The sequence below is a fragment of the Symsagittifera roscoffensis genome, chromosome 3 (assembly GCF_963678635.1).
Source record: "Symsagittifera roscoffensis chromosome 3, txSymRosc1.1, whole genome shotgun sequence".
In the NCBI taxonomy this organism is placed as follows: Eukaryota; Metazoa; Xenacoelomorpha; order Acoela; family Convolutidae; genus Symsagittifera; species Symsagittifera roscoffensis.
Genome location: NC_087064.1, coordinates 18,497,998 through 18,514,373, shown reverse-complemented (window position 1 = coordinate 18,514,373; position 16,376 = coordinate 18,497,998). Strand labels below are relative to the sequence as shown.

The window sequence follows — 16,376 nt, the reverse complement described above, 5'->3', positions numbered from 1 at the left end:
TTCAAATTCATGGTTTGGCAGTGCAATAGGAGCTGTACTTTTAATGCAGAGCACTTTACTTTTTCCTAAGTTCATTGACATGAAATTTTCGTCACACCACCGCCACAGTTTTCTAACGTCTATATTCAGTGTTAAAGGGTTGTTGCCTACAATTTTGTAGTCATCAGCATAACCGAACAATTTGGACATGACACATGATGGAAGATCGTTTATGAAAACCAAGAAGAAGAGCGGTCCGAGGATGGAGCCTTGTGGTACGCCACTGAATACTTCTAATTCATCTGAAACAGTGTCATTTAGTCTCAGAGTTTGCTTCCGTTTATAGAGGTAGCTTCTTAACAGATTCAAACAGTTTCCACCAATCCCCAGAGCAGCCAACTTTTGTATGAGAAGCTCATGCGTGACTTTGTCAAACGCTTTCTCGAAATCTATATAGAAGATATTCAGATAGGAGCAGTTTTCAGACTCTAAGCAGCTATAGATTTCATGTAGATATTCTATAAGGTTCGTTATAGTTGACCGTTTGGGTCTGAAATCATGTTGGGCTGATGCCAGAGTTGGGTAAACAATTGGAGTCAGCTTCTCGAAAATCAGTTTCTCTAGCAGTTTTGAAACTGTTGAAAGCAGGCTGATAGGCCTGTAATTACTCACATCTTGTTTATCTCCATATTTGAGTATTGGTGCAATTTCACTGACTTTCCATTTTTCCGGAAATCGGGCTTTATTTGCGATGAGGTTAAACAGTAAGTGCAGTGATTTCGGCAGTGACTTGGAGAGACTCTTCAGAAGTAAGTTCCCGATCTTATCCGGTCCTTTGGCTTTATTTATGTCCAGTAGTTGCAGAGCGTTTTCTATTTCATCGGTCGTAAAGTGAATCTGATTTAGTAGGGTGCTATTTTGTTCGCCTATTTTCGTAGAGTAAGTGTTTTGAGTGAACACTGATTGAAAGTATTCGTTGAATAATTTTACTTTTTCAATATCTGTATTGGCAGTTCTTTGATCGAAAAAAATTTCGGAGGGGATAATGTTCGACTTGGTGAGCGACTTCAAGTATCTCTGTATGTCGCTGAATTTGCCTTCCTTGAAGAGCGCTTTCTCATGTAGATGCTGGTCATTTTGAAGCGACAGGGTGAGCTCAGTTTGTAGACATTCGATTTTGATTTTGTTTGACGGCGTGGGCTGCCGTTGTTGTTTCAATTGAAGTGTTTTTAACTTCTTGATGAGGTTTGAAGAGTTACCACTTACCCATGGAGCCAGTTCGGACCTATGTTTCGTAGTTATTGGAAGAAGATCCTTTAATATTTCATGCAGCCACTTATGCCAAAGTTCAACCATCAAGTCCACGTTGCTCATGCAGTATGGTCGGAAGGGATGTTGGAACAGGAACTCATGAATTTCTTTCCAGTTAGCTTTCTTGTATGCAAATATACCGAAGTCTAGCTTTGGTTTGGGAGACGGTGAAGAGATATGTACAGGTCGGATATCAAACGAGACTTTAGCTTGATAAGATTTGTGATCAGAATTGAAGAGACTTCTCAGATGGTTATCAATGACTATGCTTGTCACATACTGGGGTTTATTGCATAAGAGAACATCCAGTGACCTTCCTTCCTGGGTTTTTATGAGTTGCTGAAAATTTGATTCACATAGTACATTGAGGATTTTTTGCTCGAAGAGAGATGTTGACGTCATTGAGGGCCAGTGTGTAGATGAAAGATTGATGTCTCCAGCTATATATGAGCAAACAGCACTGTATTCGAACTGTTTTCGCCTAATGAACTTTAGGAGCTCAACGATGTCCGGAAGAGTCCATGTGTACGCACTGTTTGACGGGGCGCTGTAAAGACAACATATTAGGAATGTTTTATTTAAGCTTATACGAATTATCACACAGTCTTGAAAAATTGAGTCATTTTGAGAGCTTGGAATGTTTTTGCTTACTGCTATCAGAACACCGCCATGCTTTGTCAGCCCTTTATCAGATAGTTTGTCTTTTCGATGTATCGCATAGTTGGTTAGAAACAGACCTATATCGCTAATGCTCTCTGTGAGCCACATTTCTGTTAGGCAGATAATTTGATAAATATTTTTCACTTGAACGGCATTGGAGAAATTTGTTCGGCGTTGGTATTCAAGTATACTTCTCACATTGTAAATTAGTATATTTATGAAAGCTGCTAGTCATTCGTCCGCCACGGGAAGCTTCTCTTTTGTCCACTTTGCGCCCTGTCGAATGAACAGGGTTGCGTCACGACATCGGTGCCTTTATTTATCAGTTCTCGTCGTCTCACAAGAGCTAAGTTTTCAAGGTCAGCTTCTTCTTTTGTCAGTTGTTTGCTGAGAAAGATTGGTTGACTGAAAGTTTTCAGCTTTCTCGCCGATAGCAGTACCATTCGACGCTGATATGCATTTGGAACTTTTAATAGGATAGTTCTCGTTTTGTTCTCTTCATATCGGCCAAGTCTTATGACGTCGCCTATAATAGCATTGACTTCCATATGGGTTAGTAGTTTTTGAACTTCTGCAAGGTCGTGTTCTTGGCGTACTTCTTTTTCCGTTGATTCTGGGATACCACGTATACGAATTCCATCGAGTTCTTCGGGAGGTTTCGGCATTTGTTCTTGTGATTTGGTAATCGGACTATTTTGGAGAAGCGTTTTGATTTCAGACACAGTTTTCTTGATGTCAGTCATTTCGGTTTCAAGGTTTTTCATCTGACTTTCTTGGTGTTCATTTGAGACCGTGTTCACATGGGCAGATTGTGCTAGCTTTTCGTGGCGCTTCTCTTCAATACACTTGTTACAAAGAAGTAAGGCATTTTTTCCGATAGCCAGTACTCCATTGACAGCCGCTTCACTCAGGCCAGTACAATTTTTAGTCAGATGCATTCGACAGCCACAGACGAAGCAGTCGAATGAACTTTCATTTTTCAGGATTTTCTCATCACAGGTGAAGCATGAATCAGAGATTGATTTGACTCGATTTCGAGTGTTATGTTTAGACATCTTTGAGGGGCTCAGAGCCAGAGACTCAATAAGCGCACCTATGTAAAGAGTAAATCTAAAAACAACTTCAGTACTTATAGGGAGGGGCTCAGAGCCAGAGACTCGATAAGCACGCCTACCTGTTTAGTATTTTAGTCTTTTCGCCTCGCGTCTCTCTCCAGCTGATCTTCGCTTCGTACCACGTGTTTTGAAGATCCGTTTGATGTTGGGGTAGTAGTGCAGTACAGTGGCCAAAGTACGTAACTCAATGTCAGAATGCTGATGAAATCTGCGATACTCAGCAAGCACCGATTCGTCGATTTGTTCAGACGCGCTGATAACGTGCTTTGTCACGTCAATGACCTAACAGTCCAAGGTCTTCACAAGGTCGTCAAAGATGTACGGAGCTCCTACTCGTTGACATGTGACAACGCAGAAGAGATTGGGAATTGTTTTCAGATTCGCGATGAGTTGATCAACCGTTTGGGGAATGTTATTCTTTTTTGGATGTGATGTTATTGTGTTGTTGAGTAGGTCATGCCACAGTATAAGGTTACGTTTCCTCAGCTGGGTTGACGTTAAATAATCGTAACAATAGTTTGCTGTATTAGGGTCAAGATTTAGGCCGGGTAAAGAATGAACAGAATCGGCAAGCTTATGTTGTTCAGATTCGTCAAGTTTTGCAATGGAACGGCTAAGAGAGCTTGCTGCTACTATTTTGATCATAGAAAAGTAGAGATAGAAAAATGTATATAAAGACAAATAAATTGAAATGAACTCAGCTGATTGTAGTTGGGATGAGAAATACAGCTAGTCTTCCAGACTGTAGGTTCACCCTGTTTGTTTCTGAGTGTAATTCAGATGGTATCGCTGTGAATAAATTTTCCAACAATTTCACTATTGGGGGCCACCACGGCTGCCCCATGCGTTCATTTCAATAACTGAAACTATTTAATAAAACGCCGTAAGACAGTTTCTGGAAGCGCCATACAATGCATAAACGGTTGCGCGCACAAAACATACCTCTAGGTTTTTTACAATGCAAATTGATATTTTTTCGCTAAAAATGATGTGGAAGACATTTGGACAGCAAATATACTTGTTCGTATGCAAGAATTTGGCAGTAATTTTCTGGTGAGTCAAATAAGCCGATCGCAAGCTGGGTGATGGGTGACAGCTTTTTTCATTGCGGAGGATTGATCTTTCTCATGAATCTGCAACTTCTAACAATTTGTCAAAAGCGTGCCAAAAACATGCATGCAACTTGTTTTTGTACTGAATTGTTTGATTGTTTGTTCCTCTGAAACATTTGAAGAAGATATCGCAACACCACGCTTGGACGTCCTTCTTGGAATACAGAACGAGATGGATAAAAAGGCGTCTTGTGAGCTTCGGCTAGCCTTCCCGAAGGCTTGCATTTCCAACGATGTGATTCCTAACTTTTTGCGGTTTCGAATCCCGGCCAACGGTTGCTTCGAACCCAACATCGTGCACAACTTTCAACGCCGTCTGTTACGTGGTCAGTTGGTGTCTGCCGAGCATGCACTAATGCAGGATTGACTGACACCCGTTCCGAGATCCTGAAGTCATGCCCGCGCAGTCTGCTCCCCAGCGTTGTTCTCAACTGCCGGATTCAACTGGGAACGAGCACAAGGACGCTGAGAGAGGAACACCAGGCGAAAATTGTACTGCTCGCTGAACGTCAAGAGAAACCGCTTCGTCAAGTCACGGAGTTGTGGAGCTCAACCAGCGCGCTTGTATGGTTTAGCCAAAGTACACAAGCAAGTCATTCCTTTGAGGCCTATTTTGTCGCTTCCGGGTTTCTGTTATGAAAATCTGGCACAGTCGTTGTCCAAATGGCTAGAACAGCTACCCGGCGCCAACATCGAAAACTCCACCGCCAAAGTCAAAGAGGCTGTCGTCAATGTGGAATTGGAAGAGGATGAAGTTTTCCTTTCCCTTGATGTGCAGAGCCTCTACACGAACGTCCCTGTTAGTGAGTCTATCCAATTAGCAGCTGATATTCTATTCAGACAAGACAGGGTTCCAGAGTTTGAGAAAGCCACTTTCATTGAGCTAATGAACCTCGCTGTTCGAAATGTCATGATTCTGCACAACGACACATAGTTCGCTCAGAAAGACGGTCTTGCGATGGGCTCTAAACTTGCTGTTTACTTAGCCAATATTTGGACGAAGAGTTTTGGAGATAAACTCTCCGGTCACTTTCAGGGAGCCGCTGCTGAAAACAGCGACAGTCCTATGATCAAACGGAAACCAAAGTATCCTTGCAGGGTCTGCTCCAGTGCGGTCACTCCCAGGCACTACTCTGTGCAATTCTGTAGATGCGGTTATTGGGTTCATCGCACTTGTGCCCGTTTGTCAGTTGCTGAGATCAGAAGAATCGATCCAAGCATTTGGCACTGTGGTTGCCGTGTCGTCAGCCAGGACATCCCTGATGTGTTCACCACCCCTGCTAAGGTGTTTGCCAGATATATTGATGACATATTCCGATCCATCAAGTCTGCCGACATTGACGATTTGTTTGAGGCTGCGAATGCGTTGCACTCGAATTTGAAGTTTACGATTGAGTATGAGGTGAACGGCAAGATCCCGTTTCTGGACATGATGATTGAGCGCGGAGATAACTGTGCGTCCACCAGTTGGTACGACAAACCCACGGATACCGGCCTTTGTCCTATCACGCATGTGCACCAGTCAAATACAAGCGGAATATTGTCGAGGGCACTGTTCATAGGATACATCACGCCACGTCTGATTGGGTTACTTTCGATAATAGAATACAAAAACTCAAGGAAGATTTGGCTCGTAGATCCCATCATTTCACGGACGATTGAGAAGATACGACAGAATCCTTCGAATGGTGAACTTGAGAGTCATGTCGCTTCCCGCCTGACTGATCACAAGGAGCGACCCGTCATGATGTTACCTTACCTTACCGTATCTCTGATCAGTTTGGCAAGAGGCTCAAAAAGATTAAAGATGTGAGCGTCAGTTTCACCACCAGGAAGCTGAAAACTCGCATGCCTTCTTTCAAAGCGCCGGTTGCCGCACAGCTAAGAAGTCGTGTGGTGTATAAAATTCGTTGTTCGGGTTGCAACGCCCGCGACGTCGGGCAAACAGTCCGCCACTTCTGCACACGATTGAAGGAGCATCTGAAGACAACGGCACCCGTTGGAGAGCACCTTACTGGCTGCGAAGGAGTCACCAGATACGAAACAAAGATCCTTGCCCAGGCACCTGACTTGATCACTCTTTTGACAATGGAAGCGTTGCATATACAGAGTAGGCAACCACAGCTGAACAGCCGAGAGGAATATCGGCAAAGGTCGCGTCTCACTGTTCTGTTTTCTGTATGTTGCATCTCTTTTATAGATGTCACAGAATAGTACTTGTTGTTGTTGTTTTTTGTGATAATTTCTGTAATCTTTTTTGTTTTCAGTGTCTGATGATGCATACTTCACAATTCAATTTTGAACATTGATTCCAGTTTTCAACACTTATGAAGTTTGCAGATATAAGTTTCATTTACATTAACGAGCTTCAGTATATTTGTACAAAACTTCTTTCTTTTCGAACCTAATTATCAAATAAAAGTGCTCAATGCCTTTGCGATAGCAAGGTCATTGCAATCGGGTACTAGAGTTTTTCCCCCGTAAATAATTTAAGGGGGATAAAATTAGAAATGATCAAAATTGGGAATGTTAAGTTTAGGTTGTCCATAATTGTTTCTCATTTCAATGTGTCTTCGGCACTTTGTTCTGGAGGTTACGAATTTGCATGGGACTGCAAAAGTCCTGGGTTCGAATCTAGCTGGACCTGTTTTTTTTTCAAACGGTAAAGATTCCGTTTCACAAAAACAGTGTCGGCTAATTGTTTTGTCTGCTTATGTTTTGTCGGTTTAGTTGTCATATTGTAGAATTATCGTTTTTGATTAGTTTTTTTTACATTATAGTTACTTTTAGTGTTCTGATTTACCTCTGATGTTAGTAATTTAACTAGCCTTGACTTTTTTCGCTCAAAAATTTTGTTCTGCCCAATGATTTCGGCCTATTTTTTTATCGGCTAATTGACCTAGTTTCGATTCGTTTCAAGGAAAACAAAATTCTTATGCTGCCCTCTGGATCGCACAAAATGCAAAAAAAATCTTAAAGAATTTCTAGTTCAAGTTTTTCATGACAACAGTTTTTTTGGCTTTTTTGTATTTTTTCCTTTTCTTTCGGCTTGATAGGTTTTAGCCTATAGTTTATCGGTTTAATGGCCATATTGCGTCTATGGGCGAGCGATAAATTTTTGTGTCCTATCTGTGTTTTGAGGGTGAAGAGGACCTAATAACTTCTTATTAGTCTTAATTTTTTTTGATGTTTTTGTTATCCTTTTTTGGGCTTGATAGGTTTCAGCATATTTATATCAGCTCAGTAGCCTCATAGTGTTTCTTTTGACAAGCAAATAAAGTTTTTTTCTTGTGTTTTGATTTTTTTTTCGGCTTAACTAGTTTCTGGCAAGGTATTTTGGCTATTTTTTACCGCTGGGTACAATTCGATGCTAATTTCACATTCTATTGTCTTGGCACGTTTTTGTTTCAACACTAGCCTTATTCGGTTTTTTCTTGTTTGATATTGTAAGTGGCGCGAAGCTTAGCTTCACCTCTGTGTTTAAAATTCTTGCTTGGCGTGGCTTTTCTAGAGTGAACTGTCGAGACAAAAGTACCAAAAACAGACAGATCTAGTTTTTAAGGCTCTTTATGTTTGTGTTGTATCGCAAGTGGTGCTGTATTATATAGCCGATTCGCTCGCTTTCTCGCTGGAAATTGGGCTTAAAAATACTTAGACCCGTTTTTGACGCTGAGAAAAATTTTGATATTTTTACGCTTGCGATAAGCAAGCATTATCAAATCGGAATATACTTTTTTCGGTTTTAAAACTTGTTTAACAGAATCACTTGAACAACTTGGTCTCTTGGTTCATAATGAGTTCAAATTTGTAAGCGTATCCGGTCCATTTAGTCTGGTGGCAACGAATACGATTGAGACGGCAAAGATTTTGGGTTCGAATCTGACCAGGGCCTGTTTTTTTTCGAACGGGAATATTTCTTTTCAAAAAACTTAGTCTGCTTATGCTTTTTCGGCTTGGTTGTCAAATCTTAGATTTTTTGGTGTATTCAATTTTCATTGAAATTGTTTTTTTGTTTTCATTGTAGTTGCTTTTCTTTGTTTTCATGTACCCCTGCAATTAGTAATTCTACTATCCTTGACTCCGTATGTTTTCCTTCTTTTGATTTTTTGCTTGAAAAATGTCTCGGCCTAAATGATTTCGGCTTTTAATTCATCGGCTTGCTAACCTATGATTGGGTCATTCGTGGGATTCTTAATCTGTATGTTTTCCTCTAGATCGCACAAAACGTTAAAAATCTCAGAATAGAATTTGTACTTGAAAGTTCTTCATGAGAACAATTTTTTGTTCGCTCGAAAGTTGTTTTTGAAGTTTCATAAAACGCACTCCGTGTTTTCCGAAAATAGAACATCCTTCCAGACAACATTTTGAACACTTTTAGTTACGGTTTCTTCGAAAAATTTCCGTTTCCTTTGGACTTAATGGCTCTTCTGCTAGCTTGCAATGCTATTTTTGTGGTATCGCAAGTGATGGGAAGCTCCGCTTCGCCTCTGTGTTTTAAATCTCATTTGAATTACATGTGGATTTGAATTACATCTGGATTTGAATTACATCTGGACAGAAGGTTTCTTATATGATGTATCACTCGACTCATGCGACGATTATTTATGGTATCTGATTTTGGGTGAAAAATAAAGTTTATCAAATCATGCCCAAAGACAGGGCTCTTCCCACTTTCAATGGTCGGAGCAAAAAAGTTACTCATCTAAAGAACTAATACGGTCACGGGGTTTGGCTGAAATGGCGCGTATATTAGTTTCAGGTTTGAGGCTAGAGCCTTAAGTTTTAGCTCGCCATGACCTGTGTTGTGTAAAAATGTCGGCAATTTTTGACAATTTAAGTATTTCTGTATTTCATATATTTCAAATATTTGACTAGACGGATCTACTTAAAAATCTCCCCCCTATGGTATCTACTTAGGAATCCTCCCCTATGAATAAGTACAGTAAATTAGCGCTAGAGCTTTATATTGAGAATTATAATTTTGCTGCATTCTGATTGGTCGAAAATTCGACAAAATAATCTACTTAAAAGGGGGAGATAGTTAAGTAGATCCGGCAAGAATTCCAATTTTTTGAAATAGTTTATTGATCGTTTTGATGTTCATTTCTCTCCTACCCCTCTGAGTGAAAAGTATATTGATATATTTTTTTTGCTTCTTGTCGAGATGACCTTGTTTTGCTATCATTAAGTGTTTAATTGAACTAGCAAGTATAAGATATATTTTTTGCTTCTTGTCGAGATGACCTTGTTTTGCTACATTAAGTGTTTAATTGAACTAGCAAAGTGCATAGCTATGGCATGGGACAGTTATGATGGTAGCAGTTTGCCTTGTAACTGATTAGCCATGTTTAAATAGTGGCATCGTGCCCGTTCAAGCATTGACTTAAATGACGTGCGGCCGACCCCGCATGTCAATCCATTGTCAGTGCTTTGTTCATTAAGTGATTGACAACTCTTTAATTTTCCGCATTTTACTGGCCAGCCACTTTAAGGAGTGGACTAGTTATGGTGTGGTTATTAAATATCATCCCTGATTGTAATGAATTATTCAGACCATAATAAACTGGATTTCAATAAGTGGAACTAATTGATCTGCTTAGCTGATTCAACCAATAACTAAATATAAGAGTTTTTCCATTCTATACTCATTTCACAAAAGGTGCGATTTTTCAGATTCATATCAATTTTCAAGAAATCTTGAAATCAAATCAGGGAAATATAATCTATTGACGATGAAAAGTGATTTCTCCAAACTACAAATTAACATAAATACGACGGAAATTCATTCAATTTTCCTATTTAAATCGGTTCCGTCAATTGTTTAGCTTTTTTCAATAGATCGGATCAAATATCTTGAGATTTTTGTCTCCCTAATAATGAAAAAATATCAGCTTTAAATCCAGTTTTTAATTGCTCCTAATGTAGTCCGGGTTGTAAAATTCACAATTTTGCTTCGTGTTTCAGGATTTGAATAAATTGAGTAATCTATGAGGCTAGAATGGATTTGAATCTTCTGCTCCTTGTTTGCGCTCAGTTTTAAAATTGATAGAACTTGTGGAATGAATAAAAAATGAACCGATTTATCTGGGCGGTTGTGTGATTGCCGTCGTGATCTTGGTCTACTTTGCACCTGACATGGTTTAAACTGACGTTAAACATCGTTTTAATCAAATTTCTAATGTTAAATATTCATCGCTCACTAATGGGCGCAAGACTCTGTTTGAGGCGCTCCAATAATAGGCGCTCAAATTGCATTTGGTTAAAATGATTGATTGTTGAATTTTTCATTAATTTTCTAAATGAAATTGTGCATCTATTAAATAAAATAATGTGCCTCTTCAGCGAATTGCGCAAATTTGATTGAGATTAAAAAAACGGCGACTGGAACTTAGTAATTATTCTTTTGTGAGCTTCGCAGCTTGATGAATAAAAATAACTGCAAACCATTAGCACCCCGCGCCTCGTTTTATTATTGCGAATTATGGCTAAAATGAGCGCCTTCAATTTCCTCGAGAGAAAGAGAGAGAAAGAATAAAATAAATGATTGCTTTCATTTGCTTCTCCCAAAATATTTAAGTAATAAACCTTTTTGTGGTCAATTTATTAGCGATCTCTCAAGAGACTTCATGTATATAAGAGTGCATTAAAAGATTCTAGTTTGATGGTTTTTGCTTGTTGAAACGCACTTGAGAAATAAAAGCGGAAAAATTGAGCCCCAAATGTTTCAAGTGTTTTATTGCGCAGGGCACTTGACAGTCAGTTTTCAGGGCGACATCCATTTAGAGCCGAGTATCCGTGTTTTTAAACCAATCATTCAATTCAAGTACTCTCCAGCCCCGTTTGATTTTTGAATTCCTCTTTTCCAAGCTACCCCCCCCCCATCTCCCCCAGCTTGAGCTACGCAGCAAACAGATCGGACAACCCAGCGCCTAGATTGATTTTATATATTTTTTAAATAATCAACGTAAAGTATCTGAAAAAAATTGAATGATGCTATTGGAGGAAATTACTTGAATAATTTAAATATTATACTGTTTTGCGGAATGGTTTTTCGATTTCAAAAAGAGAATATCAAAAATAGCCTCAAAAGGTAATTATTTGGAACAAAACATGTAGCTGACATTTTAAGTATTTTTATCCTGAAAGCGAGCTCGTTTATTATTTTATTTAATACAGTGCTGATTTAAATTAACCGGACAAAACGCGTTAAACTTGAAATTTAAAACGCATTTTTCTCAAATTGGGTTGAGTTTAGGTGAAAACTTATGAAAACAAAACTTGCTTAAAAATTTAGCAGAATTAATATGGTGTAATTTGTTTTGCGAAATTCGGGCCCAAAATTTTACCCCAGAAATGGGTCATTTTGGCTTTTCTTAGTTAATCAAAAATTACGCCAAAATTACCCAGTCGATCACAGACATAATTATATTAAAGTGAGCCCCTTACGTAGCTCAACAAACTTTAAGAAAGGTATTTTCTCCAAAAAAAATTTGCAAATTGTTTAAAAATTGTTTTCAAATAAAAAATTGGTATTTTATATAGTAAAAACGACCTTTTTTGTATATCAAACAAAAATAAATTAACTTACACAATATTTTGGAGAAAATATCCTTCATAAAATTTGTTGGGCTCATAAGGGGCTCACTTTGATATAATTATGTCTGTGATCGACTGGGTATTTTGGGCGTAATTTTTGATTAACTAAGAAAAGCCAAAATGACCCATTTTTGGGGTAAAATTTTGGGTCCGAATTTCGCAAAATAAATTACACCATATTAATTCTGCTAAATTTTTAAGCAAGTTTTGTCTTCATAAGTTTTCACCTAAACTCAACCCAATTTGAGAAAAAATGCGTTTTAAATTTCAAGTTTAACGCGTTTTGTCCGGTTAATTTAAATAAGCACTGTATTTAAGTATTAAACTTACGTCTGTGCAAGCAAGTGAAAAAACTTACTTGAAAAATTGTGAAGTTCTGCTTCGCCTCCGTTTTAAAAATTGTTACTTCGCCTGTAGAATGAGAAGAAATTTGATAATTTATTTTTAATTCAGGTTATTTATTAAAATTTGATCAATTTTTCCAAAAAATTTAATGTAGAGTAAGAACGCCCGGTTGCTCTGCAAGTATCACATATCGTTATGAACACATCTTTGGTTTGAACAAACTGAAAATTCTAAGATGTCGGAATTATTCTGCGAAACGTTGAAAGGAAAAACAATGTAGACTAGAAAAGCTAGTTATGCAAGCACAGAATTTTCCAAGAACAGTTCTCGATGACGGGAGAAATTTGGTTGTTTAGGCGTATATATTTAAATAAAATAACGCAGTGAGTTTCAAATTAGGTCGCGTTGGGTAGGAAAAAAATCTGAAAAATAAGTCCACGCTTAGTTTTTTAGTATGGCAGTTTGACTTTTGAAGGTCAGTTGAAATGGATTCACCAAATCAAAGGCTTATTACTCTTTCCAATAAAAAAGATGCAAATGGGAGTTTGTCTTAAAGTTTTTTCCCAGCGAATTATTTTTATCAAAAAATGTCAATCATTAAATATTCTCTAAACATCATCAGCCATAAAATGTTTAAATCTTATTTGAAAGTGAAGAAAATTAAAAAACAAGTGGTACTTTTTTGGCTCGCCCTTGATTTCATAACTTTTCCAACTGTCATTTGATTGTGCATAATCGGGTATCCCGAGATTGTTTTGTGTCAGTTAACTCATCTGCTGATCATTTAATATGCACATGAAAAATGTCAATGCTTTAGTACATTTCTCGTTAACTTAATGTCTTCGTCAAATCAAAATATGGAAATGTTTTAATATCCAGAAAAGTTTTTATCAACAAGGATATTTTAAAAAATGTTCCAAAAGGTAGTGTTTGAATTAATCGGCGCGTTGGGATAAAACACTCCAAACGGTCAAAAACTAAAAAAAAAAGTAACGGTTATAAAAACTAATGAAAACTAAAATAATTCTAGTGAAAAAATACGCTGAATTATCGCATAATGATGCTGCTATGTGACCATTGTATTGTTGGCTATGTGACAAAAGTATTGCGTGGTAACTTAAACCTCTTTCTATTCGATTTTAAAACGGGGCTAAAATAGATTTTTTTAAATTTATGAAACTATGAGTATTATAAAATTCATACATAAATTATCCCAGAAACTTTTTTATACAGATATTTTGAGAAGTCGTCCAATCTACTTTAAAAATTGTGATCAGTTTTGTTTTTCATTTAATCAACGGTTAATATCCGCTCAGTCCAATTTAGTTTAGTTGGCCGTTCCCACCCAGTAAAGCGACGAGGGCATGAAAGAGCCATGCATTGCCGACCAGTTATTCGAAGGGTTAGCCGCAGCCTGATTCAGTTTTCCCAGTGAACTTGCAGCCATTTGATTCGAAAGTGAGTGGCCCATTGAGTGTGGCACAATAAATCCTCCACTAGTTGCGATTGTGTTCGGGTATTTGGAGTGTAGGTTTGTGACCACAGAGTTTGTGGCGTTTTTGCAGCTGGTAGCGGAGGGATCTGCTGTAGAGTTTGTGTTGGGGGCAGGAGTAGCAAAGAGTCTAGGTCCGCTTGCCGTGTAGTATTGTCCGGTTGATTGTTCGAGAATTTTGAACATGCTACAAGCTGCCAAAGTGTCCATGTCCGATTTTTTAGTGTCCTGCTCGCGCTGTTTTTCTCGCTTGTATTTCGTTCTTCGGTTTTGAAACCACACTTTCACCTAAACAATTTAAAAGTTTTTAAGAGTTTATCTATGGATGCAAAAAAAAACATCATTTCAGGATGAAAGGCTATTTTTGCTCTTATTTTTAATTATTCGTACATAATAAGTAGGACTTCTTCAAAAGGAAGTAATTTAGTTGGTTGTTTTTTAATTTTAAATACATTTAGTAACATCTGGTCAGGAAAGCTCTAAAGGCTCTCTGGCTTTATAACTTAATTTGAATAAACTCTGTTTTCATCTCTTCAAAATTCAATGGTTAATAGTATTTTATCAGGAAAAGTCCTTTGTTTGTAAATTCAAGTTGAATTTGTTTCGAGTAACAGATTTTATGAGTAGAATTGATAGATAAAATTTGAAAGTGGGAACATATTATCTGGACAAAGTGTATTTGAAGTGTGAGCTTGTAATTTTTAGTTAAATTTTGGGTCTCGTCTCAATGGAAAAATGTCCAAGCATGTTTTGTTAATTGCCAGAATGAAAAAAGTTGTCAACACAAGTTCAAAAATGGGTAATTTTACCTGTCAGATGTGATGATTGACAGGAAAAAATTGGTTATGAATAAAAAGAACAGTTGTTAGTGTGAAAACAAGACCGACTTTTCAGTGACATTTCTCCGCGTGAGGCTTTTGCAGTATTTTGATTCCAAGGAAATTTTTTGCAGTTTTGCCATTTTGAGGCACTTTGTTTTATTGCAAAGCAGCGGGAACCATTGCTTAAGTATTGCGAAAGTAAAAAGTAACGGCCTAGTTATTATCACTTTTAATTATTAAATAAATTACGAATGATGAGCAAAACAAGTGAGGTATAGCTTTTGATTGGTTGATCTTGCCGTTATTTTATCTACGATGGTTTTTAACTGATATCTTGTTATTTGGGATCTTGTTATTTGGGAGAATTTTTTTTGAACTACTTAATGGTCTCGAGTAAGGATAGGGCATGCGAATGTCCATATTGTTGTGCGATTTCGTTCTGATTGAGAAAATTCAGTTGTAAGCAAGTCCAATTTTGGCGAACTATCCTAAGCCTTTTTTTGGTATATTGTGATTTGACAAAATTTCTTGCTATTGAATACGTATTGCAATAGTGCTTAGTTCAACAACTTGAAGCTTTTGTGTTTTGTTCGTGCATGTCAAGTGTTTTTGTAATATTCGTGTAGCCTGATTTTTGCTGGCGCTACTGAATATGGTCGGAATTATCTGTGCTATATGACAGTAATACTCTTGTGTTTATTAAAATTATTGTTGTGCAACTGACCTGAGTCTCGGTGAGTCCCAGACAGGTTGCAAGTTGACCCCTGTCCCTGCCCACCATGTACTGGTTGAGTGAGAACTCCTTCTCCAGTCGGAACAACTGCTCAGGTGTGAACGAAGTCCTCTCCCTCTTCGGACGGTCCAAGTCTAGTCCACGCGGGAAGATCAACTCCTTAATCTGACCATTCGTGTCTAAAACAAAAACCCACGGATCATATACTGAACTGCCATTTGTCGTACGGAGCTGACTAGCTTGTATTTGTGAATTGGCTTGAGACTTACTTTTATATTAAAGCCGCATAGAATTATAACTTTTTGCCAGTTCAGACTCATAATTGCAAAACATTTGAGTCAAAACAAAAAAAAAGATTTCAATGATAGTCAACGTATCTCACCTTTTATAAGCATTCTTCTGGGCTCTGGCATGTTTTTGTCTTTCTCTTCTGATCCAGAGGTCGAGTTGAAACGCGTCAAGGAATCTTCATCTTCCTCCAGATCTTCAATTTCGTCGCCCAAATCAGAAAGAATCTCTTCGCGATTCATTGAAACCTTGCAATCGTTCTTGTCTGGAGTCACTTGTTCTTGTTCATGTTCGGACCAGGAGCCTGACATTGAAGTGCTTATATTAGGCGATGCCATTGTCATGTTAGCCGACTTGAGTCGTAAACTAGAAGTCAGTTCGGCAATTCCGGACGAGAACCGAGGAGGCGGATGAGGTGCACTGGGTAGGAATCCAGACTGGAAATGAGCAGCCGTGTAGAGTGAGTGGAACGCAGGGTTTAATAGACTAGAAGTTGCTGTGTACATCAAATTCGTAGCGCCAGGTCTGAAGTTCGAATCCGCAGTTGAGAGTGTTAGTGGGCTCAATTTTTCGGATCCGGCTGGAGAAATTTTTTCGTCGATCGCTGGAGAAATTTTATTGAGCTCCGCCAAATTTGGCTTGATTTCGGTTGTCTCAAAAGGTTTTGAAAGAAGGTTATCTATCGAAAACGCCGCCATTTGGGATTAGTTCGCAGAGAAGATTTTTATGCAAAGTTTTTGAAAAAGAAGTTTTTTTTTGTGATAGTTTATAAAAGGCTATTTAAAGATTAAATGATGGAGATTAGATGAGGAATCTCTTCTGGGGAAAAACTGCTAAGCAATTTCTTGGCTTCTGATTGGTTGAGACGGGAACGAAAGGGAAAAGGGAATTCTGAGTTGAATAATTGAAGTAGCAAATGAAATT

General features: G+C 38.1%; 2 protein-coding genes across 2 annotated transcripts in view; one reads left to right on the top strand and one right to left on the bottom strand.

Moving 5' to 3' along the window:
• LOC134841356 (tubulin epsilon chain-like) overlaps window positions 1-16,376 on the top strand; it is a 400,301-nt gene that overhangs the window by 351,862 nt on the left and 32,063 nt on the right. The gene's annotated exons all lie outside the window — the stretch shown is intronic.
• LOC134842305 (ventral anterior homeobox 1b-like) lies at window positions 13,337-16,257 on the bottom strand. The gene is made up of 3 exons (XM_063858579.1): window positions 15,547-16,257; window positions 15,156-15,343; window positions 13,337-13,898 (listed from the first exon to the last, which is right to left on the bottom strand). Exons 1-3 carry the CDS (start codon window positions 16,148-16,150, stop codon window positions 13,446-13,448), a joined length of 1,245 nt encoding a protein of 414 aa, XP_063714649.1. The 5' UTR covers window positions 16,151-16,257; the 3' UTR covers window positions 13,337-13,445.

Coding starts and splice junctions, on each gene's coding strand:
- LOC134842305 (XM_063858579.1), bottom strand. CDS start 16,150: ATGGCGGCGTTTTCGATAGATAACCTTCTTTCAAAACCTTTTGAGACA. Junction 15,344..15,546: donor CAGAAGAATGCTTATAAAAG/GTGAGATACGTT, acceptor TTTTTGTTTTAG/ACACGAATGGTCAGATTAAG. Junction 13,899..15,155: donor TGGGACTCACCGAGACTCAG/GTCAGTTGCACA, acceptor TAAATTGTTTAG/GTGAAAGTGTGGTTTCAAAA.